This window comes from Xenopus tropicalis, chromosome 4, assembly GCF_000004195.4.
Source record: "Xenopus tropicalis strain Nigerian chromosome 4, UCB_Xtro_10.0, whole genome shotgun sequence".
Lineage (NCBI taxonomy): Eukaryota > Metazoa > Chordata > Amphibia > Anura > Pipidae > Xenopus > Xenopus tropicalis.
This window is the reverse complement of record NC_030680.2, coordinates 128,220,356-128,240,219: the sequence shown is the minus strand read 5'-3', so window position 1 is coordinate 128,240,219 and position 19,864 is coordinate 128,220,356. Positions and strand designations below refer to the sequence as shown.

General features: G+C 39.2%; 2 protein-coding genes and 1 non-coding gene across 4 annotated transcripts; 1 reads left to right on the top strand and 2 right to left on the bottom strand.

The window, feature by feature from the left end:
* Positions 1-1,537: 1,537 nt before the first annotated feature.
* On the bottom strand, positions 1,538-11,417 carry wdr82 (WD repeat domain 82). Of its 2 annotated transcripts, none has more exons than XM_012960808.3 (10): positions 11,342-11,417; positions 8,372-8,562; positions 7,295-7,392; positions 6,750-6,816; positions 5,612-5,711; positions 5,392-5,508; positions 4,149-4,304; positions 3,933-4,002; positions 3,707-3,849; positions 1,538-3,528 (listed from the first exon to the last, which is right to left on the bottom strand). In XM_012960808.3, exons 2-10 carry the CDS (start codon positions 8,530-8,532, stop codon positions 3,499-3,501), a joined length of 942 nt encoding a protein of 313 aa, XP_012816262.1. In that variant the 5' UTR covers positions 8,533-8,562; positions 11,342-11,417; the 3' UTR covers positions 1,538-3,498.
* Positions 7,047-7,130, bottom strand: mirlet7g (microRNA let-7g). Its single transcript, NR_049632.1, has one exon. It is a non-coding gene; the product is annotated as a microRNA let-7g (primary transcript).
* glyctk (glycerate kinase) lies at positions 10,688-18,934 on the top strand. The gene is made up of 4 exons (NM_001079160.1): positions 10,688-10,713; positions 14,345-14,724; positions 16,249-16,923; positions 17,889-18,934. The coding sequence occupies exons 2-3, from the start codon at positions 14,432-14,434 to the stop codon at positions 16,406-16,408; spliced, it is 453 nt and encodes a 150-aa protein (NP_001072628.1). The 5' UTR covers positions 10,688-10,713; positions 14,345-14,431; the 3' UTR covers positions 16,409-16,923; positions 17,889-18,934.
* The last annotated feature ends 930 nt before the right edge of the window (positions 18,935-19,864 follow it).

The window sequence follows — 19,864 nt, the reverse complement described above, 5'->3', positions numbered from 1 at the left end:
ACCTAGGGGTAGGGGAGATAGCTGTAGGGTACAGGATCTGGGCTCCTTATGGGGAATAACAAATATATTTTATTTTAAAATATTTTTTATACATGATAAATGTATACAATTAGGGGGTCTGGCCTGTAGTGCTTTAGCTGTAGCAGGCGTGGCCATCTGGACAACAAGTCATCCTGGTTGGCTCCTCTGTTTGAATCAATTATAGGTTCTTTTTGGTATGTAAGATGTATGTTTAGTGCACACAGCCATCTTATGTACAAACCTGTAGGTTATGTTGCTGCTGTATAAATGTTTGCCTGCTACTGGAACTGACAAATTTGCCCTAAGGCCCAGCCACAGGTTCCACCACATTCATTCTGTAGTACAGGTATAGGACCCGTTATCCAGAATGCTCGGGATCAAGGGTATTCCGGATAAGGGGTCTTTCCGTAATTTGGATGTCCATACCTTAAGTCTATTAAAAAATTAATAAAACATTAATTAAACCCAATAGGATTGTTTAGGATTATTTATATCTTAGTTGGGATCACTTACAAGGTATTATTTTATTAATACAGAGAAAAAGGAAATCAGTTTTAAAATTCTGAATTATTTGATTAAAATGGAGTCTATGGGAGACGGGCTTTCCGTAATTCGGAGCTTTCTGGATAACGGGTTTCTGGATAAGGGATCCTATACCTGTATATGCTTTTGAAATAACAATTTTTGAAGCTACGCAAGTCCATAAAAGCCACTGCGAGTGCTCATGCTTCTCCGCTACAGACGAAAAGAAAAACTAAAGCTCCGAAACCCAAACTCCCATGTGTAAACCTGTAGTAAGTGTTGCAATGACAGGACATCCTCTATTGGTATAGTAAGGGAATCAGTATAGTATATACCAGTGTTGCACTAAGGCCTCTAGCACATTGGGCATTAAGTTCACCAATGCCACCTGGCACTTAAGTGGTGGACAGTTTGTCCCATTTGGCCTGTTTGCAGTGGACAACAAAATGCTGTGTACTAGGGGCCTATTATGACCCAGATGTTGCTGGTGTGAATTATTTTAAGGGCAGGACATTCTCTATATATCAAGTTAATATGTTGGTTATTAATAGGCCATCACAATGTATAACAGGGGAACTATAGTGAAACTGTAATATAAACTTTATCTCATAGAAATAAAACATTCTGAATATAATCAAAACTTTTACACAGTTTTATGAAATAATTGAATAACTCTTCACTATCCCCTTCCTAGCAATGCCTTTCTACATGCACGAGATTTTGAAGGACAGATTTTGAAGGACAGCTAAGTCAAACACATCGTTGGTCATAACCCCCATTGCCTAGATAATGTATAAGAGCTATCTTTCAAAATAACCGACAATGCTGCATGTAGAGAGACAGGTTTGCTAAAAGGGGAAAGAGTAATCTGATTATTTAAGACACAATACCAAATTGTAACGTGCTCTGACATGCTGGTGTCAAGTGCACTTTTACCATCTGTGTATTGGGCATTAAAGATATTAAACACATTACTCAAATAAAACAGTACATAGTTGTTTTAATATTTTATTTATGTAAAAAAACATAATTTACAAGAAACAGCTGCACACTGCTTAGCTCCCCAGTAATGGTTTAATCCATTTCTTATTTACATGCACAATCCTCAAATGTATATGAGACAGTGAGATAAATCCTTTATGCTGTGGAATATCTTTATTTTGAAATACTGAATACTGCTTATGAGGCTTCCTTGACATGAGGAAACCATACAATATTTTTGTTTATTTTTTTTTTTTAAAAAGGTTCTGTGTGGTTAAAAATAAACTATCATATTCTGGAGCTGTAAAATACACATTTCCTTGAAGTGTAAAATCTTTTCACCTACTGCTTACTTGACACAAGATCTTAAAGGGCCAAACACACCTAGTTTCCAAATAGGGTATTGCATTAATTTTAATTTAAGATGACAGTTTGGGGCTTCTTTTTATTATATAAATAAAACATAACGCTATTATACTGATAGCAAACCAACATTAACTAGGACTCCTAGATTGTGCTATTTTTTAGTCTATGTAGAGTGATTTTACCGAGGCAAACAATATCACCATTCCCCCAACAGGAACTGTTAATCTATGGTTAAGAACCCAATGCTGCTTTTGGTATGTTTATGTGACTCATTTTAAGATAATGAACAACAGAAAGTAATTAAAATGAAGTGTATATTTGATTTCCAACCAATTTGTGGTCACAAAACAGATCCCAGACTTTTCCTGGGTCCTCTATTAACAAGGTTATTAACCACATAATGTTTTCTTAAAAGCTGAATTCAGTGGTATATATGGATTGCCCTTTAACCTACGTATTTCACTTTCAGCTAGCTACGATTGTCTGTGGGCAAGAAAGAAGCTACTTGTCCTATGCCAGCCAGGCCAATGCAGTGCTGGTAGTGTGGATGCCAACCCAGGCAGTTCTTAATACTAGTGCCAGTTTAATAATGCCCGTTTAATAATGCTGCTTACAGAATATGAGAGCAATATATACTGTTCTGCTACTTATGAATTATATTACCAAATAGATTAACCAATTAATGAAAGAATCATAATCCTGATCTAAACAAATTGGGGCAGCACTAATAAGCAAATTCCCCACAAAGCTACCAGTACTGACTTGAAATAGAAAACAGATGGACAATGCTTAACCTGCGGCCCGTTGGCTATTAAACACATCCAGCATCTCTCAACAATCAAAGGAAACACAGAAATCAATAATAAATGATATAAAGCAATTCCAGTTTAAATCAACTGCATGAAGGAGTCAAAATTGCTGTTTCTGGTAACATGGGATTGTGTTATAGGAATATGTCTGTGTAGATTTGATGCACATCTGTGTAATACTTGTGGCAGTAACTACAGGTGTGGAGAGAGAGCCTATAAGGAAGGAGCACTGCATTAATAAAATTTCTCTTAAAATTAACCAAAACAATAACAGATGTAGCTTCTTGCCAGCCTTTAACTCTGGACAGAGAGGGTATCTAAATAGAATCTGGTTTAGCCGGTTATTTAGTGCGTCATCCACCATGAAATCTACCTCTGGTGTAATATCTGGTGTAACAAGGTTGGTGTGGATTCTTACCATAGTGAACATTTAAATCCTGCTCCAAAGAACAAATACAGATGGAAGCGTATATAAAGGATATAAAAAGAGAGATTGGTAGCATGTGTCTCAAATACAGGTTCGTCAGGAGAAACATGACAAAAATATATACACCATTCCACAAAATAAGTGCCCAGTACATGAAGGTAAAAAACAGAAGTTCATAAATCTTGATATGTACCGAAGAACAGTTCTTATTTTGGCAAAGAGAAATGTTGGCTCAATACTGGGGTATTTTTATGGAAGAATAAAAAAAATAACCATTTTCTTGTTCTTCATATATCCGGGCATTGTGAAGATTTATTTGTGGAAAATAGCTGAAGAATGGGATTTTTACAAATGCCAGCTTCTCTGTATGCATCAGTCATCAATAGTTGGTAGCCAAAAAGCCTGCAATGTAAGATTGTTAGAATCAATTATCCACAGGATTTTCATAGATTCTAAAGCTAGCCACAAACTGTATACTTTGGGACTTCATAGCCTACAAGAAGACATTAATAACTTGATAATGCAACAATAGCTGTATAAAGTGCCAGTTATAACAACCAAAGAATATGATTGTGCTTACCATGTTTGAGCAAGCACTAGTAAACGTCATGAACTTGGGGTTGAACTGTAGGCATGTGATAGGACCTGTGTGTTTGCCATCCAGCACTGCTACTTTCATACCACTCTCACAATTCCAAACATGAATTTTGCCATCTTCTGAGCCTACAGAGATTGAGATGAACCAGTGAGAGGAGTGGATATTGCACAATAGTTGGGATATTAATAAATGTTTTCTTCTAACTTACCGATCATAATAAACTGGGAATCTGGAGTGAAGGTAGCTTCCAGGGTGACAGCCTTACTATTGTTGTAGCCCTAATAAAAAATTCATTATAAGTTTGTTATTTAGTAACGTATTCATCATAAAGTGCAAATATATTCCACAGCAGTAAGTTTAATGACAAGAAGTCATAAGGGCTCTACCTGTTCAGGCCATTTTAATGAAAAAAAAAATTACTCACCCCAAACGTGTGCATAACAGCCCCCTTAAAAGCATCAACCAGACGAAGGAAGCCTCCATTGGTTGACATTAAGATAAGTTTCCCATCATTGCTAAATTTCAGAGCAGTCCACTCACAGGTTCGATCATACTGCATCTTGAAGGTTGCAAATGGACCCTGTGATAAGCAATATTGTACCAGGTTGGTCAATCACTATTATGAAAAGGGACACTGTGCATTTTGTTTAATTTAAGCCCAAAGTGACAGTCAGAAAATGTGACAACTTTGAAGGCCTGGATCATTACTTTTACAGAAATGCTGAACCTTTAGGCTGGTGGATTAAGTCCAGTATATAAAATTCATTTTTAGCGTTTAGTTCTCCTTTCAATTCAGTCTGACACCATCATCATCATCTATTTATTTATTTATAGCACTAGCAAATTACGCAGCACTTAATCAAGATACATTGAATTTGCTTCCCTAAATAAATGGGAGAGTTTGGAAGGAAGGGGAGATTCGGATGGCTCAAGATGGATGATCACAAGCTTACGTAAGAAGCTGTTAGGTGCAGCTTTACACTATAACATACTAGCAAAGGATTAAAAAAATCAGTGCCACTGAGCAACCCTGATAAACTGCAGATATGACCTAAATTTTAGTCTTAAGCCACATGTTAAACAGAGACATTCACCTCTGGTACAAGCATTCCTTGCTCAATGAGGCATTTATAATACATCTATAAGCATAACGTAACGTTGCAGACATTTATAATGTATTATTTATATAGAACCTGCCATTTCCACATTGCTTTACAGAGATTATGGAATATTCACCTAAGTCCCTGCCCAAATGGAGTGTACAACCCAATTGCATTTACACACAGTAAAGTCAATGTTTTTTAGGAACCAATTAACCTGCCTGTATTTATTTTTTTAGGGATGCACCAAATCCAGGATTTGGTCCAGGATTCTGTATTTTTCATCAGGATTGGGATTTGGCTGAAACCATGCCTCTGGACAAACCAAATGCTTAAAATCACATGACTTTGATTTTTATCTATTTTATCCTTTCTGGTCCCAATTTGCATATGTAAATTAGGATTTAATTCGGATTAGTATTGGACAAATCTTTTGCAAATGATCCTACAATAGTGCAATAGTGGATTCTGTGCATCCCTAATTTTTTTGGGATAGTGAGAGAAACTAGGAGCAGCCATGTGGACACGGGAAGAACTTAAAACTCAATTTTGGGTTACAAAACTCACTTTATCAAAAGAGCGAAGATCATACAACTTGACCATCTCTGAATTTACTCCAGCTGCAAAAATGAGACCCTCGGGATCAAATGAACATACAGGTTTTCCTTGAAGATGCATTAGCCCCTGCATGGAAACAAGGAGACAAAGCAAGCCAAAGTTAACTTACAACATTTAGGTTATTACGCAAATAACTAAATACTAAAATAGTGATCAGACAATTACTCACCTGACAGTTAGGCGATCGAAGATCCCATAACCGGATGGTTTTATCCAATGACCCAGAAATGAACGTATCATCCACAGGAGACATAGACAAAGCAACTACTCTGTAAAGCACAACCAGAACATAATAAGATAATACTAGAGTGACTAGGGTAAGTTTAACTGAGAAACTGACACCAGTGTCCCAAAAGCTATAACTACCTATCAAAGTAAAGGTAATGTCACCCAAAGATTTACTGATAGGTTTGCTTTTTGAAAAATTTAGAGACACACTGAATCAAACACTTCAAACCCTCTGTACCATGGGCAGCCTGGACACTCCTTGACCAAAAGATATGGATCTATTGCCGATGCCTGCTATTATGAAGCTATTATAACTAATATTATAGTTTTTTTTTCTCTTATATTTCAGGCTCTCTCATATTCATCTTCCAGTCTGTCATTAAAACCATTGGCTGGTTGCTAGGGTAAATTGCACCGTGGTGTTCAGAGCTGCTGAAATTCTGACCTATCTACTGAACAAAATACTAAATATTTAAAACACAAAATAAAGATCAATTGCAAATTGTCTTAGAATACCACTGTCTTAATTTAAAGGAGAACTACCCCTTTACGTAAATAAAAATGACTGCTGCAGGCAATAAAGCAGAGTGCTATCTGAGTAAAAAGTTGTCAATAACGAAGTGGGTGTTAAATACAAGGGAGTTGCAACACTTTAATCTTGTGCCGAGGTCTCTTATTCCTTACAAACTACTGAAAATTAAAATATCTTACAGCCAATTTGTAAGTATTACTGACAAAACAAAATGTCCCTGGACACTGAAAAAGGAATTCTAAGGATTATGAGACACTATGCATTCTGACTGCATAAACCTTTTCTGGAAAAAGTCATGACTACAAAATCTGAAAACCCGATTTGTGTAGTTTCCCATAGCAACCAACGGATCAGGGTATGGTACAAGTGCACTATTATCACTTGAACATGTTCATGATTTCAAGCAATAATTAAACTTACATTCTAACTACAGAGATTGCTACTGACTATGGGAAAACATCTTCCTGAACGGTCATTGCAGTTTTTCCTGACTCATTCGCCTTTAGCTCCAATATGAAATGTACTGAATTTTGTAAAGCATGCTCACCTCTTGCTGTGTCCAGGGAAATAACGGATGTATTTATTATCATGAAGAGAGAGGTATCGTATTGTGTCTGTAGGAAAAAAATGTATGCACTAAAGATGTAATCAATACTATGTAAACTATACTTCACGCTATATGATTTACAGGCACCAAACATATGCACATCCCACATCAAAAAGGCAAACTAGAAATAGCATAAAACTACTTTATTTATTCCATAAATGTACAAAAAAACCAAATCACATTCTTAGCTGGTCAGTTCTCTGGGTGAAAGGATTCCTTGTCGAGTATGCTCTGTCCTAGGCAAGGCAGTGGCCTGTACAGTTATCTCCAACAGAGGGTGGTGTCACAGACCCTTAAACTGTACAAACAACTACCTCAGCCCAAATCCAGGCAGTCTGTCCGAACTTATTGGCATCTCCATATAAATGTATAACAGCACCTAAAATACACTTATTTTGTTAAAAAAAAAATCACCAAGTAAAATGTTACGGTACACGAACATGAAGTACCTCAATTGTTATTCCCCAAATTACTAGATCACATACCATCAATTTTGTTGGAGCTGTAGACCACTGTATTAGCTGCATGTGTATATCTGATAAGGTCAACACCATATTTTTTACTGTACAACGTCCTCTTGGGCCTAAAAAAAAAAAAATAAAAATATAACAAGGTATATACTTAGAAGAATGAAAAAAAAAAAACAGCAAGAATAAGTGAACAATGAGTCAATTGTATTCGTAAGGTCAACTAAATCCCTAGCAAAACATGGGTTGAATATTATTAAGTAAAGATGCACAGTTCTGCAGTACAAGTTTTCACATACAGCAGGGGTCCCCAAACTTTCTTACTCGTGAGCCACAGCCAAATGTATAAAAACTTAGAGACAACACAAGCATCATAAAAGTTCATGGAGATGCCAAATAAGGGCTAAGATTGGCTATTAGGTAGACTCTATGCACACTATCAGCTTACAGGAGGCTTTATTTGGTAGCAAATCTTGTTTTTATTCAACCAAAACTTGCCCCAAGCCAGGAATTCCAAAATAACTACCTGGTTTGGGGGCACTGAGAGCAACATCCCAGGGGTTGGGGAGCAACATGTTGCCCCGAGCCACTGGTTGGGGATCACTGACACACTGACTCTATGCTTACTACGCAATGTGTGTATGTGCCAATCATAGCATTCTTATTCACAGGGGTGGAACAAAAAAGAGCACGTACAGAGGGGATCACTGGGGTGTAACATACTATGCATAGGGCTGCTGTAAATGTGAATCAATACAGCTTTACTGTGCTTTACTACTGACATTTTCAGCCTATGTTTTGTTAGGGCAGAGCTGTCCAACCAGTGTGAACATGTACCCTAATTTCCATGTCTGCAGGCATACCCTGTCTCGTCTACCTGTGCTACAGTACTGGAAGAGAACGATACCCTTAACAGTGTCTATACAAAACAGGACCAGCACATGGAAATATTTTCAAGGGGGGTGTTCTCCTGTGATTTATTAGTCAAAAGTGAAAACACAGCATTTAGGGGTGAGCTCTTCAGTCAGGTAAATATGTTTGCTGACATTAGTTCCCAACATAAAAAGGTATTTTAAATATCACATATGTACTTACTTCCCCTCCTGGCAATCATAAAGCACAATTGAATCATCGTCGCTGCTGGATATGACTGTTTCACCAGTTGGACTAAAGTCAAAGCAATTTATTTTATCAGAGTTTTCCCGGAAGACCTTTGCCACACGGAAACTTCGGAGCACATTATCGGTGAGCTTCATGATGACCCAATGTGCTGGGACAGCAGGCCCCTGCAAAAAGGGAAATGATGAATGGTTAAGAAATTTGAAACTAGAAAAAAAAAACCAGATGGCTGTTAGGACATAATTAAGTGGGCACTTATATATAAACTGTTCAAATCGGGACAAAATCCTATATTCTGCAGTAGTGCATAAGAACATGAGGGGGGTTAGTAAGTAAGTGCTCATTTCCCAGTTACATCAGACCTCTGGATTAGTCTTATGGTTAAAAACTGGCCTTTGTACATCATTAAAAAGCAATCTGAGTCTATCAAAAGACCACTAGTACCCCAACAGCATTTGACTGGACACTGGAAGTTGCAGTTCAGCATCTCTAAGGCAGATGAGTTACCGATTCCTGGTCTAATAGACAATGCCACATCTAGATTTCCCCATAGAGTTTTAATGATATTAGAATATTGCCCTAGTCACTGTCTGTACAGCCTCTGCATGGCATTTAATATGGGCTTGTGCAGGAAGAATAAGCAGTCTAGGTCAATAATGTGGGAAAACACATTCTATATACCCAAAAGACCACAATACATATAATCATTATGACCCCATAAAGAGCTTCAAGCTCCTAGCACCTAACCCTAATAGGTCAATTTCTCACAGCATTTAACTGCTATCACAGACCCCTTTACTCAAGAAAATTCTGTTTATGCAAATGTTTAATTAAGCAGTGCATGGATTCCCACAGATTAGTCTGAACTTCTAAATACTGGTCTAGTCTGGGACTCAAAATAGGCCCAAACAGTCCCCAACCAGCTCACTGAATGGTGACTGCCTATAGTAACTTACAGCAGCCCCTCTGGCATTTGCAAAAATCCACAGATTAACAGTCCAGGCCTGCCTACATACAGCAATATAATTAAAGTTACATTAAATGTGCAGCGGAATTCAACAAGCTTTCATGTGATGTCAGAGGTTCATGTGTATACTCAGCGGAAAACAGAAAATGTGTTTATACTTGACGGCATAACGGTGTTTGTCTTAAAAGGCAGAGGTCTAGATACTGGACTGTAGGCGAGAATAAAATGGTTTAGCCAAATGTTAAGCACCCAAAGCAGAAGGAGCAAGGATCACCTCTAACTTTACCACCATTTAGGTTTGTGTATGGGCGGGATTACTTGCTTACGTTCCAACAAACTGGAAATGGGGGAATACTGCCCTTTATAGATGGAATGGGAGCCCTGATCACTGAAGAAATTCTGGTGTTCCAACTAGTAGTGATTCTCCAATTCATGAACTGCAACCCTCATCTACCATGACTGCAGTTAAACAGCAGCTGAAAGGCAGAGACTGGACATCTCTGATGTAAAATGTTTTCAATATATAGAATTCCTTAAAAGATGAAACATATATTAAAGGTTTTATCAAAATTAATGTCCTAACAGAGCCCTATAGTGCTGGGGGCTTAGTGCAAACGCCCCCCCTGAATGCTGAAAGGCATGGACCACCTCCTTTGAAATGCTAAAACTAGTAAAACACACATACTGAGTAGCTGATTGGAAATAATATTCATTCTTGTGGACTTTGTCAGTTCCTACTGCGATCCCGGGCAATGTGGCTGCTAATCTGCCGTAAAGCACTTGCTATACTAGTCAATGTACAATAAGCATGGGCGGGCATATAAAGCTGGCTCTAGTATCAGATATATGAACAACCTTTTAGAAATAGGCCAGACAGAACGAGCAGTTCCTTGCGAGTCGAGCCACGTTTTCAGGAGGACCCGGGCCTTACGAATGGCAGTATTTACCCTCCCGAAAGTTAAGAGAAGCTACTTTATACGTTCCTTCCCGATCACCAGCTTATCGGCGCCTGGTAGTTGTGCGACATTTGGGCATACGGATCGCGCGCGTTCCTACATTCTCATTGTCTCCGCCATGTTATTTCTGAAGCCGGGAAGGAGACAGCCCGCTCCTGGAAAAGCGTCATGTGCTATTGGCTGATTCAGGGGGTAGACGCAATACGGAAACGTCTCTGGCGTCATGCGTAACGACGTCCTGCAGGATAACGCCTACAGAACGGCGCCATGGCGGAAGTGGTTTTACGGTGTCGCCATGTTGATTGTGGCAAGAGAACTCGTTCCAGGCTGGTGTGCGAGGAATACTCGTAATGTCCTGAAGCATTCTCGGGTTCGCCCAATCAGTCAGTAAAAGAGTGAGAATACATGCTTTCAAGTATTTTTTTTGAAGTGTCAACATTCTCTATTTGTCCATGGGGAAGCAGTGGTAGGCAATGTAATGTGCGCCAGCTGCTGTTGGCTACAACGCTCACAATGCAGCCATGCGCAAAGGCTGACTAGTGTTCAGTGTTCTTAACAGTGTTCTTTGTGGCCTTGACTAAATACTGGTAATTGGTGTAACTTACTGCAATTATTATTAATAAAGAAACGTTGTCCACTTGTCAAGGTATCAATAGCAATGGATGTGCTGAATCCAAAATTCTGGGATTTGGCCAAACCCTGAATCTTTAATGAAAGTTTCGGCTGAATACTGAAACTAATTTGGATCCTACTTTGCATAAGGCTATGGAAGGATTCGAGAGAACCGCACGTGCAGCGCGTGGTTAAAAATGTTCAAGTTCCATGTTCATTTGACAAAAAAAATCACAGTTTTAAGGATTTGGTTCAGCCAGGTACTTGGATTTGGCCGAATCCTAAACCTAATTCTGGATATGGTGCATCCTTTCCAACAACCCATAAATCCTCAGGCCTAGGGGTTCCAACAAGCAGGAAGAATAAGCAGCTTCAGTAGAAAATCAAATACAGTTCTAGTCCAGGTCTCACCAGTTTAACTATGCAGGCTGGATCTGTCAGTCGTGCTGGGCTGGGGGAGCACCATGCACCTGTAGTCTGGAGGAGTCCGACACTGGACTTTTGGTTTTCCTGAAACTGGGTTGTGTGGTAATTTGTGAAAAATAAAGCTTGTTGTCAGTAGGGATGCACCAAATCCAGGATTCAGTCCTGGGCGGAATCAGAATCCTTAAAATCATGGGACTTTTCGCCACATATAAGCTGAAGTAGAAAATGTTTTGCTGCACATGGTTCTTTCTTGTGCATTCTGTTCCTTAGGTTGCATATGCAAATTAGGATTTGGTTCAGTATTTGGCAGAATCTTTCACAAAAGCATTCGGGGTTCGACTGAATCCCAGTATAGTGGATTCGGTGCATCCCTAGTTGTCAGTGATACATATTGATTCTGGCCTGGACTCACAATCTGTAGATTCTGCCAAATGCCAATTGAGTTGCTATAACATACTATAGACCAATGATCCTCAACCAGCGGCTCAGGGGCAACATGTTGCTCCCCAACCCCTTGGATATTGCTCCCAGTGGCCTCAAAGCAGAAACTTATTTTTTGAATTCCTGGCTTGGAGGCAAGTTTTGATTAGATAGAAACCAGGTGTACTGCCAAACAGAGCCTCTTGTAGGCTGCCAGTCCACATAGGGGCTACCAAATTGTCAACTACACCTTTTATTAGGCAACCTCCAGAAACATTTTTTCATGTGTAGCTCCCTAACTATTTTTACATTTGAATGTTGCTCATGGATAAAAAAGGTTGTGGACCCCCAGCCATAGATAGACTAGTTTTTGGGTGTGTAGGGGCTGAATGGGTCTCTGTGTACTTGAAGGCTGGACCTGGTCCCATTCATTGACTGCAACAAGTTAGTACCGCTTCAATAAAATTGGGGTTGATTTTCATACCTCCTAACCTTCTCAATTTAGATGGGACAGTTTTAATTCAGGAACCAAAAGGGACGGCCATACCTAAATACAGGATAACCCTGCTGTTTGTTTAAATAGCCAAGAATGTGCCAGTAACACTAAAGGTGCCCATACACCTTCAGGTGTGGGCGATATCGGGAGAATCCAGGCTAATTATATATTAATTATAACGACGGGTATAGGCAATGTCGTTCCGGGGACCGCATTAATGAGTCGATGCGGTCCCCGATCCGACTAGATTTTTTAACCTGCCGATCGATATCTGGCCAATTTCAGGCCAGATATCGGTCGGGCAGGCCCGTCGGTAGTGCTCATACATGGCCCGATTATCTGCCAAATTGGTATAAGGGACCGATATCGGGACCTTTTGACAGTTATGTGATATTATCTTTGCAGTGTTATTTGTTTTACTTTTTTACTTTACATGAGTCCATACTCAGTCTCCTGAATTAAAAAGCATTTTCAGCTTCTTTGTTGCCAGCAGGTAGCGCAGGTTTACCATGGGCAACAAATTACCCTGTGGGCCATCACTCTAAAAATCCCCAGCATAGAAGACAGCTTAGCTGGTTGCTGCTACTTCATTAGAACTGTAAGCTTCCTGACCCACACATTCTCCATGCTTATTTTCTTGAGGCATTGCAGCTTTAATGAGAAGCCTAGGCTGACTAAACCTGTGCCCATACAGATATAAAATGTTTTACTTATGACATATCAGGGGAAGAACATGATGGATGGCGAGGCATTAAAGGATAAGTAAACCTTTAAAATACGTGAATGTAAAATTGATGAGAGTGCTATTCTAAGCAGTTTTGCTATTTAAACTTATAATTTTTTTGAGATTCCAAAATATTAAGGGAAATATGTACTTTTAATATGAAAGCATTTTGTTACAACAGTGCCACCTGCTGGTCAGTTTCCAGTCAAGGAAATTGTCAGGAGAGAGAAAGAGGGCTGGTCTGATGTTCTTCTGGTTAGGAAAGATGAGAGGAAAGTTATCTAAGGTTTCTAATGTTTTTCCTAACCAGAAGAACATCAGACCAGCCCTCTTTCTCTCTCCTGACAATTTCCTTGACTGGATCATGGTCAGAAACTGACCAACAGTTGGTGCTGCTGTAACAAAGCTAATTTATATTTACAGTACATATTTTCATTAGGATCTCTGAATATTAAAAAAAAAATGAATGTAAATTGAATGAATGTAATGCAAATTGCAAAGTGCTTATAATAGCACTCTTATAAATTTTGCATTCATTATGTTAAAGGTTTACTTATTCATTAAGGGCTCTTATTAAGTAAATATTTGTCAGTACAGTTAAGGTATTATAAAGCAGGGACCTGCCTCCCAAGGCAAAATCTCTTAATAATTTACTGGTGACATGTTTTGGCTTTTAGTATGGCAAGCTGTATTTTGAACTTTAGACCAGTTTCTGCTGATCTTCAGACTGGGGACCCTGCAGACGATTATTATTGTGTGCTGAGTGTAGTACAAAAGGATATTCCACAACAGAACCTTTACCTAAGTCGTCCTCATTTTTGCAAAGCAGCTATTCCAGGTGCCTTCTGCAGCCTCTGCACTTTTAGAACAAAGCTATTCAAGTAAAGGGTATATTGATTTACTAAATGTTTCCTGTTCCTATGATTCACTGTTTGTGCATTTATCTAGTGATTTGATTCCAGTGACAACTCAGTTTATATGCTGTTGTTAACTTGACTTGTTTACTCATCAGACAGCCTATAAACATCTAATATATATCATTTCCATTACATGTTGTTTTGAGACATAAGTTCAAGCTTTATTTTTGGATGTTAGTCCCCCTTTAACCTTTTAAGTGCCAGTGCATTAAAACGGAAGCACCAGCAATACCAACACTATAGTTCCTCCATTTCTTGATTACATTGTAGCATATGGAAATAACCTGTTGCCTAGTCATGTGTGATCCTGACTGTGCTTGCGAGCATTTACAGGGGTTAATGGGATTATTAAATAGTTGTAGAATTTAGGATGTGCAATAGCATTTCTGGTTTTATAATACACTAATGTTATGTGATCTTTCTCTCTGTAGGTATATTTGGTACGGATGGCCAACGTTTTGCAGTTTCTGCCCATCAAAGCTGCTCTGTCCACCAAGATAAGCATTTCCTCGAGGAGGATGATGTCTTTGCAGACAGATGCCAAACAAATATTTTGGAAAGCAGTTTCTGCTGTTCTGCCACCCAACATGTTAGGGCGAAATGTAGCAGTGAAGGATAATGGTGATGCCTCTGTTCTGCAGTGTGGGGGCAAAGAGTTGCCTTTGCACAACAACCTCTACTTGGTAGGATTTGGAAAAGCCGTACTTGGAATGGCAGCAGCAGTGGAGAAAATAGTTGGAAAGCATCTGCTTCGGGGGGTAATTAGTATACCGAGAGGGATGGAAGAGACTCTTAAACAAGCTGGAAAGAGGTACTGTTCACAGCAGCCTAGTACTTCTGTCTTTGTATCCTTTTTTATTCCTTGCTTCCCTGCTCTGCGCTGCAGTGGATAAGCTCCTCCCCACAATGGTGGGCTGGTAGGAAAACTATTTACAGAAAACTTAAATCGTCACTATATTCCTGCTTTTAATTTCTTTCCTGTGCTTCTGTTCCCTCTAAAATTGTCGTCATGTGCTCAGCTTGGCTAGTTTGCAGAACAAATTGTGTTGCGCATAGAGAATTTTGCGCACAAACACATTTAGTACTAATTTGGACCAACCCACCTCTTTGCGAAGATAATGTTTTAAAAGTGCACAAGAAACCTTTTTGCATCTATAATTTTTACAAGTAGGGTGTACATATGATGTATACTCCCTCTATGTGTGTAGAGCAGGGCTGTCCAACTGGAGGCCCATGGGCCGGATGTGGTCCTCTACATGATATATGTAGAAATATGCCTATAAAGCAGTTTTAATAAAATGTTTGAAATATGTATTAAATTGCAATTTACAGCATTTTAGCTCCCACTTCTTTGATAAAACATCATGATATATGAATGCCAGGGGTCTCCTAACCAGCTTTATACCCAATATGCACATAATTATAACACAAAGTTGCATGTAGAGACCCTAAAATGAAAATATTACACACCAAATTATGTGTGCAAAAATGATTAGTTCCAAAGTCTAATCAAGTACCTGTAAAACCAATTAAAGTAATTTGAAAAAAACCCAGACAGAAACCCAGTCTCACTAGTCTTGCTGTGCATATTTTAGTCACAATCAAGCAGTTATCAGTAATCCTGAACTGAAAATGCTATAAGATCTCCAAAGAATCAATAACATTGCTTAAAGGAGAAGGAAAGTCAAAGTCACTTGGGGGTGCCAAAATGTTAGGCACCCCCAAGTGACTTCAGTAGCCTACCTTTTACCACGGCTGGTGCCCCTGTTCAGAGAGAACAGCACCGGCCCGGGGTAGCTGCCAGCGCTTCCTCCTTCCTGGTTCGCTGCGCACGCATGTGCAGTTGAGTGAAAAGCGGAACTTTAACTGAGAAGTTGGCTTTTTCAGGGGCACCAGCCAGGGGTACAAGGTAAATGATTAAAGCCAAGTGACTTTGCCTTTCCTTCTCCATTAAAGATGCTTAAAGCAGTCAGACTAGGCAAGAAAACACCTTTTAGCCCAATAAAACAGATAAAAAAAAATAATATCTATGTATATTTATGTATAAGTGTGTCCTGTGAGAATTCAAAAGCCCCCCATGCTCCAAAAAATTGTGTGTGTATGTCACAATATGGGAGGTGATGGTGGTGGGGGTTTAGGAAGCAGTGATAACACCTGAATTACGGTTTGCACAGATTCTGATTCACAATATTTGATGAATTTACATGCCATTTTAAGCAAGTAAGCTTGAATTCAGCAAGCAGTATGCCAGCCCTTGGCTTTTGTAAATGTAGGAAATAAAAATAGTCTGGAGATTGTATTTCTGTTTCATTAATCGTCAGTGTAATAATTGCAGGGAAATGCTCCTGTCTCCAGACTCACGGATCCGGGTGATGGAAGGTGCAGAACACAACATGCCAGACAAAGCAGCACTGGAGGCAGCTAGAGAAATACAGAGCCTTGCAGAGAAACTGACAGAGCAAGATATACTGCTTGTGCTGATCTCAGGTGGATGAAAGACAACTATAAACAATACAACTATATTATACTATATTGTATAAAGGATATCATAATGTGACAGCTAGCAAGCAAAGGGTGTCAGAAAGCTATCACTTGGCATATATGGAAAAGAAAAGAATAAAACTGAAGCAGTTCAGTAGATGTGGGATTTCTTACAAAAAATATGTGTACCAGATTGCACCGTGCAGAAGCCATAGCAACCAATCAATTCATGGAATAAAAATACTTACTGGTTGCCATCGATACTGTTAAGCATGTGCATCTAATTTTATGTTTCTTGAACTGTTTCTAAATGCTGTGACCTATTTATATTCTTTTGTCTCTCTTCCTCTTAGGGGGAGGCTCAGCACTTTTGCCTGCACCAGTTCCTCCTCTTTCCTTACAGGATAAGCAAATGATAACAAAACAGCTGGCTATGAAGGGAGCGACCATACATGAATTAAACACTCTGCGTAGGGCTCTGTCACACCTAAAAGGTGGAGGGCTTGCCAACATAGCATACCCGGCTCAGGTCAGTATATGGCCTGAATCACTCTGTTTCAAAGAGACATTTATTGTAGTGAGCTTTACAGGTCATTTGTGATGCCCCTGCTCGGTAGATTGATGGCACTTTCCTGTCAGTAATTATCAATAGTGCCCAACAGAACTGTTGGTAATCCTTACTGTTAATGAAAAAGTTATGTATCAGAAAACTCTGCATGGCATTATTTACTATTTGGGTTATCAAAATATAATATACAGGTATGGGACCTGTTACCCAAAATACTTGGAACCTGTGGTTTTCCGGATTAGGGGCCTTTCCTTAATATGGATTGCCATATACTAAAAAATAATTTAAGCATTAAATATACCCAATAGGATTGTTTTACCTTCAATAAGGATTAATTATATCTTAGTTAGGATCAAGTACAAGGTATTGTTCTATTATAACAGGAAAAAGGGAACTCATTTTTAGGGCTACACCGAATCCAGGATTCTGTTCGGGATTCGGCCAAGATCCGGCTTTTTTTTGGTAGGATTCGGACGAATACATGCCTCTGGCCTACCTGAATCCAAATAATCCAAAAAAATTCTTAAAACAATGTGACTTTTTGTCACATTAACAGGGAAATAGCATATTTTTCACTGCACACGTACCATTCCTTATCCTAATTTCCATATGCTGTTTTAGATTCGGTTCCGTATTCGGCCGGATCCTAAATTAGTGGATTTGGTGCATCCCTAATAATTTTTAAAAATGTTAATCTGTATATTGATGGATCTCTATTTCTGTGCATCTTTTAGAGGCAATCAAACATCATAAATTGTTTGTGTTTGGTAAAGGCAAATGCATATGCCAGGGTCTAAGCAACATTAGGTGTTTATGTCTGACTTTTTTATGCTTGCTATGCATTAGGCCATGTCCTTATTTCTCCTAAAACTTGTTTAGAATCTCTCACAAGTCCAGTAACTCACTTACATTCTGTTTCTCTACAGGTGCTCAGCTTGATTCTGTCTGATGTGATAGGAGATGACCTTGATATCATAGCAAGTGGCCCCACGGTTCACTGCACACACAATAAGCAAGAATGCCTACAGATACTGAGCAACTTCAACCTAACAAAGTCTGTGCCAGTGGCAGTGGAGCGTGCATTGCTCGCTATGCCACAGGAACAACTAAGCACAGATTTCAGCCATGTTCATAATATTCTCATTGGTTCCAACCTCATTGCACTGCAAGAAGCCAAGGAGAAATCCACTGAACTGGGTTATCATACACTACTCATGTCTACTGCTGTTAATGGTGATGTAAAAAAAGTAGGGTACTTTTATGGATGCCTTGCTCAGGTCATTTGCGCCATACTGACACATAACCCCAAGGAAGCACTGTGGGAACAAGAGCTTTTAGCTGTGGCCAGTGATCTTTCTATTCCTGACTTAAATATTGCAGAGAAGTTAGAGGCATTAAGAGAATCTAGAAATGTACAGTCAATTTGTATCCTGTGTGGAGGGGAGACAACAGTGCTTGTACAGGGAAAAGGGAAAGGAGGTAGAAACCAGGAACTTGCTCTGAGAGTGGCACAAGAATGGCACAAGTCTCCCTTTTGTTTAAGTGACTGTGAGGTTTTGTTTTTAAGTGGTGGCACAGATGGGCAAGATGGACCCACAGAAGCAGCTGGAGCTTATGCTTACCCAGCACTGGTGAGGCATGCTCAGGAGAGCGGACTCGATGCTGAAAGCTTTTTAACATGCAGTGATTCTCACACTTTCTTTTCTCAGTTTCAAGATGGCACATATCTTCTCAATACTGGTTTGACTGGGACAAATGTTATGGATGTGCAAGTGCTTTTGATAAGGCGAGCAACAGATGGACAATGATATCAGCCCTGCCTGGAATACATATTTCAAATAAGAATCAACAGAATATGGAACACATTGAATTTTAAAATTCTGATGTCTTACTATGGGCTTCATCATAATTATTCTGTAATCATATGTAAATATACCTTAATAAACTGTGTATAGTGTCTTCTATAATAAAATATATATCCAGTCTTATCTGAATCAGACCAGTGAACTCAAAGATGCTCACAGGAGAGATAGCCAGTATGCTGACTTATAGCAATATATATTTGTGTATTGTTTAATGATCATGGAGTTTGTGTAACCCACAAAATTAATGGTCAGGCAATTTAGCTGGGTCAGCCAATGCATTAAAGTGGCCTTACTCCCTATTGGTTTGCTAGCCTATTATTAACAGTGTGGGGCCAGTATTGTTTATCATTCCTATCATCAAATTTATGGTACTGCTCTTCCTATGGCAGAAATCACTCATGTGCCATAGGCCTTAAACACATTGAGGCTACCAGGTTACTTGTCTGCTAATTAAACATACAAGACATAAAGCATTTTTACCATCATGTATGCAGTTACAAATAATAGTACATTTTGGCTAAAAAGGATTTAAGCTAACTGTATATCTTTTCTGACTTTCAAATATGGGTGTGTACTAACAATCCTTGCCCTGTCTGTAGGATGTTGGCAGCCAATCAGGCTGTTTAGGGATGTGTGCTTGAAATGCCAGGGCCTATTTTGTATCCCAGTCTGGATTTGCAGTTGATGGCCAGGACTCATGGGTGTGTGCCACTGGAGAGTCCTTCCATCACGTTATGGGCCCTGGTACACTTTTTAGAAGAATTGCCTCTTCAGACTGCAGTTTTTCCTTTACTAAATGGGAGCAAACAAACATTATTAGGGCTTTCCTGAGGTAATTTATATTGGGTCTTTGGATTTTTAGGGGTTGAGTTATATGAATTCATTCCCCAAAGGGATATAGCATTAGGATTCTTCATTGGACAGACTTTAGGGATAGGTGTTACGAAAATGTATAATATTTAGGCTGAGCATCAACCCAATAAATAGTGGCTGTCTATGGCTGCGGTTCGCAACCTGTGCGTCAGGACCCCTTTGGG